This window comes from Corvus cornix, chromosome 9 (assembly GCF_000738735.6).
Source record: "Corvus cornix cornix isolate S_Up_H32 chromosome 9, ASM73873v5, whole genome shotgun sequence".
Classification (NCBI taxonomy): Eukaryota; Metazoa; Chordata; class Aves; order Passeriformes; family Corvidae; genus Corvus; species Corvus cornix.
This window is the reverse complement of record NC_046339.1, coordinates 921,252-938,091: the sequence shown is the minus strand read 5'-3', so window position 1 is coordinate 938,091 and position 16,840 is coordinate 921,252. Positions and strand designations below refer to the sequence as shown.

Sequence of the window (16,840 nt, the reverse complement as noted above, 5' to 3'; positions counted from 1 at the left end):
ACCAGGTTATTGATCACTCACCTTATGATTGATTTCCAGTGAGAAGTTGTTTTGGAGTTGTGCCAAGGTCATTTTATTGTACAGCAGGAGTGGATCATTTCTGTCTTCAGATTTTGTTGTTGCCTGTCAGAGTTAATGAGGAGAAAATTACTAAGTACATTGAGGCAGTTCCCAGGAGTTTTGGTTCTGATCGGGATGCACTGCTGCCCTATCTGTTCTTTGTGACCTGCTGTACTGCTGGGGAGGCACAACCCACAGCTCACACAGCTCTGTGCTGCTCTGGGCACTGGGAGTTTGCACTGCTGAGTTAAACATCTGCATCCACAATAGCAGATTTTACCCTTTTAAAGTGCTTTGAAAAATCAGTTATGCCAAGCCTCCTTTTATCTCTATCCTTCTCTTCCGCTTCCTCTTTCCTATTCTATTGTGCATTCAGTGGTTTTTTTCTTTGTTTTTTTTTAACAAATTCCGAAGAGCACAATGCCAGCTCTCTTCAGTCACATTCAAGCTGATGCTGAGTTTTGGATGAAAGGTTAAAATCCCAGGCAGTGGCAGCTTCCCCAGCACCAGCTGGACTCCACCAGCAGCAACTGCTGCAAGGACATTGCAGGTGGGAGTTCCTTTCATACTCCTCTTTAAAACCTTTCTTCAGTGAATTCCTTTTTTGATAGTAATTGCCCACCTCTGATCCAAGCCCAGAGGTGTGTTTCTCAGGAAAATGAAGAAAATCAAAATCAGATAGTTTAAGTTTATACAAATGGTTTTCCCAAGTATGTGACCTTACTATGAGCGTAACTTCAAAAATAGCTGAAGCTATAAAGTGTGTATTCAGCCTGTTTCATGGTCATCCTCACCTTCAGGTCCTGCTGCAATGGTTAATAATAATAAGCCATGGTTTGCTCATGAATGCCTTTGGTTTTCTCCATGCATGTTAAAACTCCCACTATTTCTCCAAAGTCAAACTCATTATATTATTTTTCCTTTGTCCTTTTCTTTTAAGGGAGAACAGTGTTTGGTTAAAAATGCCCTTGGAACAATCAGCATTGTGGAGCAGCTTGTGCAGCACAAACATGACTTTGTGTTCACAGCAGGCCAAGGGCTGGGAATCTGCTGCTCTGGGATCCAAACAGCCCACGGGGAAACAGGACAAAGGGAGGAGAGGCCCCAAAGCATCTCCCAAAACTCACACTCTAAACCACATTAAACAAAATCCAAGTCTGTCTCTCTCTGCTCTTGCAGGGCTTCTGTGAACAGATCAGGACAAAACATTTTGTTGCTTGGAAAACAGCTGGCTCAAATACTTTCCCTTGCTCCTCCCAGGACAGAGCTGTATTACTGTCTGTTCCTTCAGGTGTAGCAGGCTCCATACATTTCTGGTCCCACAAAATAGCATCAGCAAGGAAGTTAACAACTCAGTTTACAGTCAGCTCTCTTAGGTATTAAGAAAAAAGTCAGTTATTTAAAGGACAGTTTAAAGATGTTTTTCTTACATTGGCAATCTCTTTCTCCAGGTCCATAACTCTTCCCATTTGTTCAGAAATCTCACTCTCACTGACAGAAATGTTTCTTTCTTGTAGGATTAGTTTAGCTACAGAAATCATGAAATCAACGTAGGCAGAACATGCCTGCAGGAAAAAATAGGAACAGTTTAAAGACAAAACTCTTCAAAGTAGAGCATACCTTGATTATCTTCAAGATTTCATCTTCATTTTTATGAACTACAGTTCTTCATTCCTTATTGAAACAGTTCGATTTTATCGGAAATACTGTTAGATCACAACTAGAAATTAACTTTGAACATTCCCTCGCGGAGCACTACTGAGTGATTGGAGCACTGTTCAAAGCTAAACACTCCCAATGACTGCACTGTTTTCATTATTTAGAATGAGACATTTGTATGTCCATATTTAAACGATCACCCATGTTTTTTCTAGCTCACTTTAATTACAGCTTCCAAAAATACCGCTTCCAAAGAGCCGTGTTCCCAGGAACATAACATGAGGGAATTGGTTTTGTGGGAAAAGCACTCTTAGAAGCTGTGAACCTCCTCCAGTGCTTCTTGGAACAGTTAGAACTCACGTTGCTGTATGCAAAGTTAGGTATACTATAGACAATATATATGAATTTAACATTAAAGAGTTCACTAATGGTAAGAATGTAAATACAGCAGCAAATTCTCTGAAATGTCACACTGTCAAATATCTTAAGGTGTCATTATATTTTATGGAACCTCAGTATTTTTCTAATTCCATTATTATTTGTAGTTCTAATTCCTCATTCGTAAGTCACACTCATTTTTCTATCAACAGCAATGCTCTTTTCAATATTCCTTTTCAATGCAAATAAAAAATATACATAGTGCTGGATCAGCTATCAAGTAACAAATCTGGTTTATGCAATGTAATCTACCAAAGCAGTGATTAAATCTAGGATTAATAAGGTGTGCATGTCATCATCTTTATTAATAGAAGGATTTTGGTACGTTCAGCTCCTAAGGCAGGGAGTGCACCTCTTTAATGAATGCTCCATGTGTGCAGCCATTCCCTATCCTGGGCATCCCTCCCTGCCAGCAGGGCCAGGCTGTGCCCAGCTGGGGCTGTGGCACCGTGGGACCGGGCAGCTTGCACAGAGCTGCCAGAAGGGACAGGGACAGGCCTCAGCAGTGACAGGGACAGGGCTCACAGCAGCCCAAAGGGCTGAACTCCCAGTGCCAGTTGCAAGCAAGAGAGATCATTTCAGAAAGAGAAAAGCCCATGAAGCCACTGACAGCTACAAGTCACAAAAGACAGTGCATACCAACCCTGTAAAAACCATCATAAAATTCAATATAGCTATTACCTCAAACCAGTAAGTTAACAGAGATTTTTAGGTACCAATCAGTGACTTTATTTTTGCCCTAAGTGCAGCTCTTAAGTCAGGTAGCAAAGAAATAAGTCAGCTAATTTCAACTGGACTGTATAAATTATCTCAGCAATTTCAGTGGAAACTTAAGACATCGGAATTACTCCTGTCTGAGCAGAGCCATCCTGTATCTTACAAGAGAAAAAGATTTTAAATTATCTTATTGGCAGATTCCACTTGTAGCTTTGGGGTGGGAAGTCTTGATGGAGGCAGAGGCCTGGAACAAGCAGGAGGCAGAGATGGTGTTCGCTGTGCACAGCTCCTGGAGTGGAATAAAAAAGCAGGAACCAGAGCCAAGAGCAGGCTCTGCCGGAGAGCGAGGATGGAAGGGGAACAGCTCTCGCTTGGAGCAGTCATGCTTGGAAGGACACTGGGAACCTGCCTGCCAGGGATAGAGCTGTTTTTCAAGAATACTTCCTCCTCTACTTTTCAGCAGTGCACAGCTGATACCCAGGTAGGTCAGAGGACAAGAACTGTCTCAGTGCTGCAGTCAACACAACACATGGAAGGAGCAGATTGTGCTGTGTGAGTCAGCTCCTAAAGGCCATCTCACATGGAACTGAGTAGTTCAGATGGCAATGATTGTCTTAATGAGCATGTGATCTGTAATTAAGTGTAATCACTATTAGCTGTTGGCTCATCAGCAAAATACCTACAAACCCCAAATGGTCTGTACACTTTCTCATTGCTTCTGCATTTAATTACACAGAAGGAATGTGGTTAATTAAAGGTCACTGTAGTAGCAGTTTCAGCTCCATGACTTCAGCACAGACACTTCATCTCTCAAGGACTTAAAGCACATCCAAGATTAGCAACAGGGATACAGTGTCAGTGCTAACAGGTTAAGGAGACCCATAGAAGTAATGAGTAAACAAGAATTAAAAGAGACCATATGAGGTTTCAGGTATCTGAGCCATTTCTATGGCATCACATCCTTTTGCTGCTGTGTTTGTGCTCAGCAGTTGATGTAGGAGAGGGTGATCTTTTCAGATCTTTCATGCAGCAAAGTGTCTCTTTGGTTCTGAATGGTTCTGGTTTTCTTTCCAAGCCTATTACTGGTAGAAGTAGTTCATCTGCAACATTTCCCAGTCCATCACAGTTCAGAAGTGGCCTCCTTTTTGCAGTGACAGAACAGGGCTGATCATGACCTCTTATATTCTGTCTTAATACAGCTCTGACAGTCAGGGAATAGCTCTTGATCCAGCTGTGAAGCCTGGCAGAGGCTGTATAACAAAGCTAAATTGTTTCATGTTTATCTCCCTCCAAAAGGTCTTAAGAAGTCAAGTAGCTGCATTGGAAATACAGGCTAAAACACGAGAACTGTCATCAGTGGTGTGTCAGCTCCCCCTCACCTCTTTGTATGCGCCAGTGCACTCATAGTAGTCCCGAGAAGGCAGGCCCAGCCCAGGCTGATCAATCTGTAAATACAAATAAAAACTGCGAAGTGCTTAAGGGGAAATGGCAGAGCATTGTACTGTTCTTTCAGTAACTACAGGTGTTGATGCTTCACTAGCCAAATTATCTGCTGGCTACAGGGGTGTTCCTCTTTCATCCTGTTGCCCACCTTTAATTATTTTCATTCTCTTTAGACTTTTTGTTTTTCTTTTCAGTCTTTTTTTTCCCTGTTGCTGAACACTGCAAGCCACTGGTAGCCAGTGTGAAAACGGGTGAAGTACAGATGACAAAACAGCTCAGAGACAAGCCAGGCAGCTCCTGCATCTCTGAAATTCCTACATGTGAAGTGCTCATGGATCTGTCTACCCACTGACAGGAGAGATTGGCCCTTTGCTCCTCTAACTGCTGCATCTCAGCAGTCACCAGACATTCTCCTGCCTTGTCTGGATGTTCAAGTTTCAGAGATGACCTTTCTGTCTCTGTCATTCCCATCTCACTGACGGTAACAGTGTATGAGTGCACAGAACAAAGATGCCAGCTTGGAGAACAGACAGGGTGCTGTGAAATCCAGAATTTCAATTGAAAATTATATTAATTCACAAATTCATCTACAAAGTACTGGGGTCAAATTCAGATCACTGATGTTTCTCCTTGTTAACATTTATGTCTGTGCTTCCAGTTATTTGCTGCACTTTTATGATCAACAAGGCCATGGCACCCAGGCAGACTTACGTGAATGATATGTGCTGTGGAATTTTTATCATCTGTGCCAACAAAAAAATTAATAAGGACCTTTTTTCCATATCTGGAGTTGAGCTGTGCAATAGCTGTCTCAGCTGTCCAAGCAGTACCTAAGCAAATGAAAGGTATAGTCAGTCTCTATCTTTGGTAAGCAATAAATTAAATAATTTAGATATTTTAACTAAAAGGAAATAAGCACAGGTTATCTTACCATAGGAAGCATCCCAGTTAGTTGTTGCTACAGGCCACTCAGACACACTTGGCAATAAACTAATTAAAGGCCTTCCACCTCTGCTATCAATGGCAGCTTTTGGAAAAAATAAAATGAGTTACCATGACATTTTAAACCGCACAAATGTTATATATTATAATGAGTTCAGAACAATGAAGCTGAGAACTGTTTCCCCCATCACCACAGCAGCAGTTTGCTCTGATGTATGACTGTGCTTTAACATTTAATGTAAAAATGTTCCAGTCACAAACAGCATATGCAGATCCTTGAGAGCATGACACAGAAGTATTATGGGGTTTTTTGTCTCTCTGCAGATAGCTTAAAATAATAGTTTTGAAAAGTATTCATAGTATTACAGAAATTATAAAAATACTACTTAGGAAGCACTGCAAACAGTTTTACTGCTCTTTGTTCTAGTGGCAGAGCCTGATGTGCCAGGTAGCTTTCACCTCATTCCTGGTAATTTCTACAAAAAGAAGTTAACTCCCATTTAACTGAAAGGATTTGAGTTTATGTATCTGCAGCAAATTAGTAACTGAAGAGTTACCTAAAATACCCGAGGTAGTAAAGCAGGAGGTACAATACCAATTTTACTGATTACATTCTTATTGGACTCTATGAAATAGATACATTTTAGTTTTCACAAAGGATATCTGAAAAATTATGCACAGAATAGGATCCAAGTGTAGCTGACTGAGGTGGTTGCTATTAGATATCCTGCATGCAATGGGCTCAGGGGACACTTACTTTCATTTAGGCAGGACCTGTACAGAGTTTTTGCCTTCTGCACTGCTGGGATGTCATTAGTGCTGGGGGTGTCGAGGACATCTGAAACACATACAGCGAATAATGGTCATTCCTGCTCTGTCCTGGCAGGGCTCTGAGGAGCAGGGCTGGCTCAGGAGTGCTCCATGTCCATTGCTAACTCCAGGGAGGCTTTGCCTTTCAGAAGCTGAGGGGAGAAGCTCTGGAGGCGAAATGCCTTGCAATGGCTTCAGTCTGTGCTAGTATGTGGAATGTAAAGGAGTCAGTAGATACTCTGTAGGTCACCCTTGGTGAAAGACAAATGCTCTGACTTCTCAGGGACAGGTTTTAAGCAACCAGGCTATTTTGTGAAGACACAGCTTGCAAAACCAGGAGATAGGCAAAGTAAAAAAAAGGGTATTTAGCCTGGAGAGAGTGAGTTGGAGAGTGTTACATGAGTACAGACTGACTTCTTGGACTCTGTTATTTTCACCTGAAAAAAGGGATTGTGACCAATTTGATCCTCTTGATGTGACAGGTAGGAAATTGGCTTGCCTGCTCTTTGGGATTTCTGATGGAACACAGATATGCAGGACATAAGGTTGCCAGAGAGCAGCTTCCAGCATTTCAGCTGATGTGGACACAGACAGACCTCCTCCTTCCCCTTCTCCTCCTCCTCCTCCTTTATTCCTCCTCCTCCTCCTTTATTCCTCCTCCTCCTCCTTCTCCTTCTCCTTCTCCTTCCCCTGCCTGGTGCTGTTGCTGGTGCAGGTTTAGGGTGGGGACTGCAGTTGGTCTGATCTGCAGATACCAGCAAGGGCAGGTCTGCTCAGCTCTCCTCTAGTGTCCAGCACAACTCCCAGAGCCTTCTCCAAGCAAACAGTCTGGGGCAAATTTGTCCTGAACCAAACACAAAAACCTGAAATATCTAGTAGTATTTTAAGCTTTGCTAGAAAACCACAACTTCTTAGGATAACAAGTAAGGCAAAGAAGAAACTTTATTTAGTCCCCAAACTCCACTGACCTTTTAAAACAACTTCTAGTTCATCTCTCAAAATGTCAAAGTTGCTATAACGGGAGCTGGTCTCGGGGATGACGTTCCTCTTGAGCCACCCCCCACAGGCGTACTGGTAAAAGTCATCGCAGGGCCTGGCACTGGGGTCCATGTTCTCCAGGATCCGGGCAGCTGCATGGACACATGGCACAAAGAGGCTTTACAGAAAGACAGCAATACACTTGTTTCCTCTGAAGAGGGAAGTTATAAATATATTTAGTTTAGAATAGGCTCAAGCTTACTTGAATGTTCTAGACCAAACAAGTTCTCATCGGTGAACAAGGAATTACTATGTGCTGACCACAACTTCCATACTTTCCAGTTGGCTGTTTACTGGTGGTAAACTGACAGATGTTCCTGCTCCCTGTGAGTGGTCACTCAGTTCTAAATAAAATGTAGGATGTTTCATTTACCCTTCACTTACCCTTCTTCGTACTGAAATGTGGTGAAAAGGGACATTAAAAGCACAAGACATAGCAGAAGTTAAGTATCCACTGTAATGTGATTTTGGTAATTAAGTATGATTTAGACTCAACTGAATCCTGTCTATTTCAATAAAATACTGACTTTTTGGACCATTTCAGTTCTTGTCAGGAAAGTTTTTTGCATTAATGCCTTCTGGAAGCCACACTCATTTTTAGACCTGCTCCACATTTTACTCTAGAACTGATACTGACTCTTGCTATCCCTTTGACCCTCTGGAAGTGGCTTGTCCAAGACTGGCCAGTCACTGACTGATAGTGCCAGGGATTCTCAGTGAAATCCAATTCCCTGATGACAGTTTCCCAGCTGCTGTCCATAAACCCTCTGGGCTTTTTCCTATACCTACTCCTCTTCCACTCAGACTGCTTCTACCACCTGTATGCCAGAACAGAGTCTCTCACAGAAAGGAGAGATCTTAGGAGTCAGGCAAGACCTAGGGATACCTCTGAATTTCCCAGGATACTGAATATTCTTCCCATTTTCCTGACATTATTTTTAGTAAATTATGAGGCTTGTGATTTCAAGTGTTCATTCCTCCACATGGGCAAGTCAAATATTTATAGTTATTTTTCCAGTACTTTCAATATTTTCCATGTCTCTAGTGCTGGTGGAAATGAAGTGGAGAGACAGTCTGTGGTGTTTGTGTTGACTTGCCTGCCTCCATTTTTCAGTTGCCTTAGGAGTATTACATCCTAGGCCAACATCTGATGGTTTTACAATGTTCCAGTGCCTGCAAGATGGAAAAAGCCATGGACAGGTGCATTTTCAACCTCAGACTGCTTCAGCAGCATAAAACCTGCTGTGGAAATAGATACAAAGCCTCATACCTGGTGGTTTCCCTTCTGAAGTCAATGGCTTCAGGGTGACTTCTATTAAAGGGATACAGGATCATGCCAACAGCCAGAGATTGGGATATTCAGTCATGTTTTTACTAAGTGTGACACTCGCTGCAGCCCCAAGAGTTCTGGGATTGTGGAAGCTCTGGTACTGGTCTCTGTCTTTTTTGCACTGTTTAATTTAGAGGAGTGTTTTGAATGCTGCAGTTTATTCCTGTCCTAACTCCACCTATTTGCTGTGAAAGAGGAAAGTTGTTATTGTTTCTAACATCTCCTGCTGTAAGGGTATCCCTCTGAATCTCTCTGCCAGGCTGGGGCAATATCTAAAGGGCATCACTGTCCCTTGGATGACCTTGGCGTGTGTCAGTCCAGCAGCACAGGCTTTCCTAGCCAGGAGTGGACAGCCCAGCTGGCTCATTCACAGCCCTGCCAAACAGTAACAGTAGGACAGAAACATCTTCTCCCACCAAGAAAAGATGGCCCTTATCCACTGTCTTGTCACTTCGGGGAAAACCTCACAACAAAACACCCAGGAGAAATCCACATCTTGCTTAAATCTGAGAAATCATTAACAGTCTAATATCAAACCTGGCTTGAACTGTGCAGTTGGGTTGCTCTGCTTGGAGTCAGCACCTGGATAATTGTGCCTACTCATGTCACATCGAAATAATCATCTCTCATAACTTTCCTGCTCCAAGGTCCAGGCCAGCCAGTATTAGCTATCCAAATTTTATCAGAACTTGAAGCTTAAATACTACCAGAAAGAGCTCAGTTGTGGGAACTGTGGTCTTTCATTAGGCCTGTATGTGAAGTACATACATTAAGTATGACCATGCAGAATACTCTCCTCAAGAATGTTATTTGCACGCCTGAGCCCCAAGATAACCATTCATTATTTGGTTGATACCACAGATAGATTAAAATCAAGGAAATGTGATTATGATATGAATATTTTGTTATTTTATCTCTAATCCAGGTGAATTGATACCTATACAAATACAGGTAACACATGGTGTACTTTTCATTACTGCTCAGTGTTGCTGTGACAAACCAGTGTTTGGCTTTGTTCCTACTGTCACTTGTTTACTCAGTTCCTACCTGCCAACAAGAATGTAGAGCTTCATACCAATTACTTGTAATGATTAATCTTATTGTAGTACTCCTGATTGTCAGCTGTTGCTTTAATAGCTTACAAATAAACTAATATAGTCTGGCATAACAACCAGTGACCTGGGGAGGATTCAGGAGCAACACAATGTGCTTACCTAGGTAAGAAACAGAGATCAAAATCCCCTGTTCCATCAAGCCATGCTGCCTGAGCTCAGGGAAGTTAGTAGAGTGTGTCAGCTTATCCAAAAAATGCTCAAATGTATAGATTGCATGGTATCTTCCTTTGCTACACGGCAATGGGTCTCACAAATCCACGGATAACATTGCCATGCAGTTACTGGTATCTTACCCTGGGTAACCAATGACTTCTCATTACATTTTTTCTTCTTTATTTATTCATCATTTTACTATATTTTTTCTCTTCTGGTCATTTATTTGCAGCTCTTCTCTCAAATGAACAATCAATTCTGTCAGCATCTTCCTTTTATCCCTTTCCAGTGATTAAATGCTGTTAAAGCTTTTAACAGAAGCATAAAAGAGCAAAATTTTTCTGTTTCATTAATTTAGGCACTTCTTGCTACATTATGCCTCATTTCTCCGAACTTTTCCTGCTTTTCCTTTTGGAGTTCATTCATCATCACATAGTCTGTCTGAACTTCCTTCTAGCAATGTATACTTAGCTGAAAATGAGCATCATCAGAGATTAAAAACAATCCACTAGAGAACTAATCGGATCATTTTCCAAACTACAGCATGAGCTTTCATGGTGGGAGAAGAACACCTTGGAAGTGGAATGCAAAGACAGTGATGGCCACCTGAAATAAACCTTATGTTTGGCCCATGCTGATGACAGTATGCAGTTCCTGGGATCTGGGGCTTTCCCAGGGTGACCCCAGCAGGGCTGAGGTGTGCGGCAACGACCCAAGCTGCTAAAATGAGACCTGAAACCAGTAGTCCCATGGAAGTAAGGAAACCAATATACTGACTTTCCTGCGCTGTTTCTGGTATATCTGCAAGTCTAAATGGTGTCTACGAATCAGAACCTTTTGGGAGCCTCCCATGGGATGCTGTGTACCTGGGATTCTTTAACAACTACACTTAAATTCCATACACTTTTGCTTGCAAGCACATACATTTGTCTTGCATGTTGACTGTCAAATCCTTTGTGACTCCTCACCCCCTTCCCAGGGCTGAACTTTCTTAGGCTCCATAGGGGCCAGTCATGATGTAGAGAACCTACATAAGAGTTATGTGTTCCTTGTGACAAAAGACAACCCAGAGCCGTTGGGATGTTTGTGATGCTTCTCATGGGAGGCTACCAAGGCTGAACAACAGGCATGGGGTTTGCTCAGGAAGCTCAGGTCACAGTGGGGTGCTGGGAAAGGGGCCATGGCATGAGCTTCTCTTTTAGGTGCCTTGGCACCCTCTGTGACCGGGCCACAGCCTTTCTGAACTCAGTTATCCTACAGGGCCAGAGAAAGCAAAAGAGGAATGAACAACTGCCCCAAGGTCACACCAAGAGAAGGATTGCTGGGGTCCCATCTTAGAAGCTTCCCAGAAAAATATAACCAAAAGAGTCCTGTTGTGGGGGTGTTCAGACACAACAGGTGATCCTCCTTTGGCAGAGTTGGGATCTCCTCCTGCATTGGAGAGGACTCTGTAAGGGCATGAAGAGCTGTCAGCTGAGGCTGGAAAGGGGCAGAAAGGGAGAAAGAAGAGCTAGCACAGAGCCCCTGTGAAACCTGTGTTGGCACAGACAGGTAAATGCTCCTTTCTTCTGAGGGCCAAGAGAGGCTGCTCCTGAGCCTAGGACTGAGGTGGAGGAAGTGTTATAAACAGGGATATTTAATGTCTCTAAGCTAAAACAGGGTAGCTTTAGACTGGGTATTGGGAAGAAATTGTTCCTGGGAGGGCGGGGAGGCCCTGGCACAGGGTGCCCAGAGCAGCTGTGGCTGCCTCTGGATCCCTGGAAGTGTCCAAGGCCAGGTTGGACAGGGCTTGGAGTAACCTGGGATAGTGGACGGTGTCCCTGCCCATGGCAGGGGGTTGAAATGAGATGAGCTTTAAGGTCCTTTCCAGGCCAAACCCTTCTGTGATTCTATCATTCCATGATTTAGAAATAAATTAGGCAAAAAAGGGAAGCAGCATTAATTGCTCTGGAAGAGAAAACAGAAAGGCCAAGAGGACCAGAGGTGAGGGGAAAGGGAAGGCAGGGATAACAACCCTTTCACCTACTCTGAGTGGATACAGAATGTGGGACTCAGCATTTCCCTGATGCTTTGTAGCAGCTTTCCAGTAGAGTTCAGATCAGGATGTAAACAAGAATTCGTATGCACTTGTTACTGAAGGATGAAGTAGCTTGTCAGACTATAACATTCGGAATCTTTTGGACATGGAGGATGACTGCAAGATTGACAATATCATAGCACAAGATTTTACTTTTGTAGAAGAACTATGCTAAGAAAATCATGTGGGGTAGCAGAGCACATGCTTCTATGTGCCATACTTGTCTGCAGTTAGATGGGAGCATTCCATGGTAATAATTTTGTTTAAAAACACATAAATTAATTTAAAACATATGTATTTTCATTCTTACCTGATTTGATACAGTCTGGTGTCTTGCAAACCCCATCTAAAAGAGAATACAATCATATTCTTAATTCTTTACTCAATGTCAATATAATAAAATCTACTGTAAATATTTTCATTGACAGTCAATTTAATTGTAGTGTACATTAAGATAAATAGGAACAGACACCTTACACTCAGTAAGGGAATATTTATAGGATCAGGCTCTCAAAATATCATCATCTTCAACCCTTTAGGGTCATTCAGTGCTAGTCACTCATCATGTGGAATTTTTGTAGTCATAAGAGGAAAATGTCCTATCAATTGGAAGTGGGCAAAATACTATTTTTATAACAAAGAAGCAATTTAGAGGAAAATAGCACAAGGACTGGAGAGAATTACAAAGCCAGTTTGAATTTAGCAATACTTTACAATGACAAAAGGACTTTCACGGAATTATATGAAAATTCTGAGACATTCATTTTGAAGTCTTCTAAATAAAATACAGGATTCAGGAACATGAAAATATTTCCTTTTGAGACTTTGGAAATAAAACTCTTTTTTTCCCCGCAGGGGCATTTTCCCATCCCATAATTGAACTACACATCAGTAAAAAGCTTAAACAAAACTATTAAGTACTTCAAAATCAAACAAAGCACTTAATTCCCAATATAAGGAAACATTCTAGTTTCACCCTAGATGGAAATCTTAGCTTCTCTGTATTATCTTTTCCAAAAATTATCAGGATATTTACCCCTGAATGAAATTATTTTGCTCTGGCTGCTGAAGCACAAAACCTCTCAGGATGACTACACTCTCTGAGAGTCCTTACTGCAACAGCCTGAAAAAATAGGATTTTCATACATCTACAGAAAAAACACAAAGGAGACCTGGAGTTTGGTTTTCTTCAGCAATGTTGTAATTTGTTGGGATTTTTGCTTACTGAAGCATTAATTACAAACAGAAGTATTCCGAAGTCAGAACAAGCAGATGGTTTGTGTTTACCACAACTTTGCATGAACAAATGGGTTTACCCAGTCCCAGTTGGAAACACGCAGTTTCTGAGTTTTTCCAGCAACAAGACGTGTGGATGCAGCTCCACGTTTCAGCCAACATCCTAAACCCCTTCCCTGTTCCCGTGTATTTGTGCATGCAGTCAGTCCCTGTGTACTCACCGTCATATGTGGCATACAGGGCAATCATGGTGATGGCCACAATGGCCAGCAGCACCACGACCACAGCCAGCCCTATTTCCAGGCCACTCCATCCCAGTTTCTTCTTCGGTTTTGGAGTATTCATTTCAGTTATATCCATCTGGCTTTCTGACTTGCCCATAACCCAGCGTCTGGAATGGAAAAGGGAATATTCACTGAGCACTTACCCTGAGTCATAGCTTGAAACCGGCTCCTCAATTGCACTGTAACAAAGGTGTTTTCTAGGCGAGTTTTCCAATTATTTGTAATACTACTGGGCTGTCAGTCAGGAAATGAAGAATCCTGCCCTCTGCCAGGCCTGGGCATGCACATACACACACACACACACACACACGTACCATGCACTTCGTGTCATGGATGGAGAGCAGAAGAGTGGAGTTCCTTCACTTGGAGGAGCTTCCTTCACACCACACAGAAAAGGAAGGCCAACAAACCAAAACCTATTTTTAAAATGTACCCGTGAGGTTTAATCTTGTGTGGAGGTACAGGAGTTCACAAGCAGTAAAAAGCAAGTCTCTTTGCTTGAATAAAAATTAACTTAACCTGCCAATTACTTATCTAATGCCAAAGGTCAAAATATGCCATTGTGCTTCGCTGTCACTTCTAAAATATTATGTAAGCAGTTCTTGACTACAGCTTTACAGCTGGCTCTAAAAATAGAAAAAAAAATCAGGCTCTGCTGGGAGCCTGTCAAATTCACACTGAAGACAGGGAGTCTTCACAGTAATTTTTAAAGAACTGCGAGCAGGCCTGTCTTTGGAGGTTAGAGCACTGGGAAACAGGAGTCACGCAATGCCGGTGGCAGCGAGCTCACGCTCACTCGTGCAGCTCATGCAGTACGTTTGGAGATTGTCCCTCTGTTGCTCTTCAGAGGTAACTGGGCCACCTTTGCAGTGCTGCTGGTGGCAGCTCTGTGCTCTCCCTTCACCTGCTCCTACTTATCCAGGGCCAGACTTTCCTCCACCAACCGAGATTCCAGTCCCTACACACACAGCAATGTATTTCTCAGTATTTCACAATGAAAATCCCTCACAGCATTTCCTGGGGCTCTATACATCCACAGGCAGTGCACACCCTTTCCATTTAATGGGAAAGACCATGAGAATTTCACTGGGATAAATAACGGGAACACTACATTCACCAGACCCCTCACACAAAGGTCACCCTTCCTTAAGTCAGTGAGGGACCCTTCTCAGGCTCTGCATCCAGTTAAGTCTAAGACTCGGAACTTCATTATTTTAAACTGGCTTAGCTGTATTGCTGACTTGTGTTCATCCCAACTCAAACTCTCCTCAAACTGCTGCAATCTCTCAAATCTCCAGTCTTTGCTTTTCCACTGGACCTCCCTCTTCTGCCCAATTCACATTCCTTAGTTCCCAATAATCTCTTCCTCCCTCTGATGTCCACCTCCCCTAGAATGCGGACCCTCTGCTGCAAAAACAGGTCACTAAAGTGTATGTTTACCAATAAACTGAAGATGTCAAATAACCCAGTATTACAGATGTAAGTAAAGACAGATTTTGTGTTCCATGGGTATACCAACACTTGTCCCGGTGGCTCACTGAACATTCTCACACTGTTCCTCTACATAAACAAGAGGACATTTTATTTTTGTGTTTCTCATCTGCCCTTCTGTCGCTACTCCCGGGACTTCAAGATTCAGGAGGTGACTGGCTGTGCCAGAATTGCAGCTCTTCCATGGCTCAGGAGGCTGGAATTCTGAGGTCGGCCCAGCCTCTGTCTTTCTGTACCTACAGGGACCATCAGAACTACTTTCACGTGCCTCATGAGCTGCTTTTTTCTCTGAAGAACAGGATTTTTGGTCAAATGAGCCAGTGGTTTCTCAGGCACAGGACTGAAATCCCACTGAACTGTGCAAAGGAATGAGAAATCTGCCCTGCATTAACTATGAGCTAAAACTTCATAGGTAATAAAAAAGCAAATTAACCATTATCCCCTTCTCACTTCCAGTCATTTTAAGCAGCAAAAAAATGTTCTTTATATGGGCTAAATACTGCCGAGTCTCCAGAATCCTCTGAGTACGTGGAGCCTCATTGAAGCAATGATGCTTATCTCCTGACTGTGGTGGTGACTTTGAGCACTGAAAACAGCTCCACAGAGCAGCAGGAAACACTGTACCTTTCATGTGCAAATACGTTCTTTGCAGTCATCTAAGTTTTTCCAAGCGAGCTAATCTTTCTGTTCCTGCAGGAGCGCGCTCCTCGTGTCTAAAGGCATCTGAGTAATTTTTACTTCTAGTTATTTAGAGAGTTGAGCCCATCTGCATTAACGACCACCAGGTAAAAGCTGCTTTATGTGCTACTGCAAGCACAGCGAAACTGTAGGAATAATTTCAGCAGATACAAGCCTCGGTATTGTGGTTTTCTTATGCTTCTCTTGGTGCTTATGTGATCCCCTCTGCTCTGCCTGCTGAAGCTTAGACACCACAGAGAGCTGAAGATGTTTCGACGGATCCTGGTCTAGATGGCACAAGGAGTTAATTAATGCATTGGCTTCTGGTTTTGGGATGGGTTTGTTAAAATCGGTTTGTGCTTATTTGGTTCCCAGCGTCGCCTCACAGAAAATGCAGCACGTCACGGGAATACTTTACTATTTTTTCACTAACTCGTGCAGCCTGTCCCGTGCCGGCCGGGCGGTGCCACGGGGCATCGCCGGGCAGCCTTCGGAGGCTGAACCTCTTCCGCCGCACGGAGCCCGGCACAGTCCCGGCGCCCGGCACAGTCCCGGCGCCCGGCACAGCCCCGCCGCCCTCCGAGCGCGCCTCCGGCCCCCGGGGAGGCGCCTTGGGCCGGGCCGGGCCGCCCTGGGCGGGGAGGGTGCTCGGCTCCCGCCGCAGCCGCTGCCCGCCGAGGGTGGCTCCGGGCGCTGCCCGCGGGGTGCTTGCCCCGGCCGAACCCGGCCCGCGGCCCCCCGAGGGTGAGCTGGCCCCAGACCCAGCGTCCCGGCTTAGGGAGCACCGCTCCCGGCTGGGAGCTCCCGGCTTAGGGAGCCGCGCGGGGTCCCGTCCGCCCGCCCGTCCGTCCCGCCCCGCTCCCGCAGCCCCGTTCCGCACTCACCCGCTGGCGCTCGCAGGGGTCCGGCCGCGGGGCCGCCTCGCACATCCCCGGGCGGCGCCGGGCGGAGGCGGCGGGGGCGCCCCGAGCCGGCGGGTCCGCGCCCGCGGGTCCCGGGGGGAGGCGGCGCAGGCTCGGGTCGGGCTCGGGCTCAGGCTCGGCTCGGGCTCGGCTCGGGCTCAGGCTGGCGGGGCTGTGGTGGGCGGCCGCCGGCGGGGCTCAGCGCCCGCGGGCAGCGGCGGGGCCGCGGGGCGCCCGCATCGCCGGGTCATCAGAGCCCGGGGCGCTCCCCGCTGCCCGCGCCCGCCGCTCGCCGCCGCCGATCAAAGGAGCCCTTGTCCGCCGGCCGCCGGACGAGCAGTTCTCCGGCTGACCTGAAGGCTTCTTCCTCTTCGCGATCATAAAAATGGGATGGGGCAGGAAACAAACAAACAAGCCCCCCCGCCCCGCCGAAGCACGCTGTGCACCTCGCCAAGCCTCCCCCGGCG

The 16,840-nt window shown here is 44.7% G+C and overlaps 1 protein-coding gene across 1 annotated transcript in view; it reads right to left on the bottom strand.

Moving 5' to 3' along the window:
- Positions 1–16,424, bottom strand: part of MME (membrane metalloendopeptidase) — a 31,145-nt gene extending 14,721 nt beyond the window's left edge. The window contains exons 1-10 of the mRNA XM_039557173.1: positions 16,356–16,424; positions 13,240–13,409; positions 12,093–12,128; positions 7,038–7,199; positions 6,017–6,097; positions 5,249–5,344; positions 5,029–5,147; positions 4,254–4,319; positions 1,491–1,625; positions 22–123 (exon numbers count right to left, since the gene is read on the bottom strand). Coding sequence (XP_039413107.1) covers positions 22–123; positions 1,491–1,625; positions 4,254–4,319; positions 5,029–5,147; positions 5,249–5,344; positions 6,017–6,097; positions 7,038–7,199; positions 12,093–12,128; positions 13,240–13,399 — 957 coding nt within the window. The 5' untranslated portion in view covers positions 13,400–13,409; positions 16,356–16,424. The remainder of the gene's footprint in view (positions 1–21; positions 124–1,490; positions 1,626–4,253; positions 4,320–5,028; positions 5,148–5,248; positions 5,345–6,016; positions 6,098–7,037; positions 7,200–12,092; positions 12,129–13,239; positions 13,410–16,355) is intronic.
- Between the last annotated feature and the right edge of the window lie 416 nt (positions 16,425–16,840).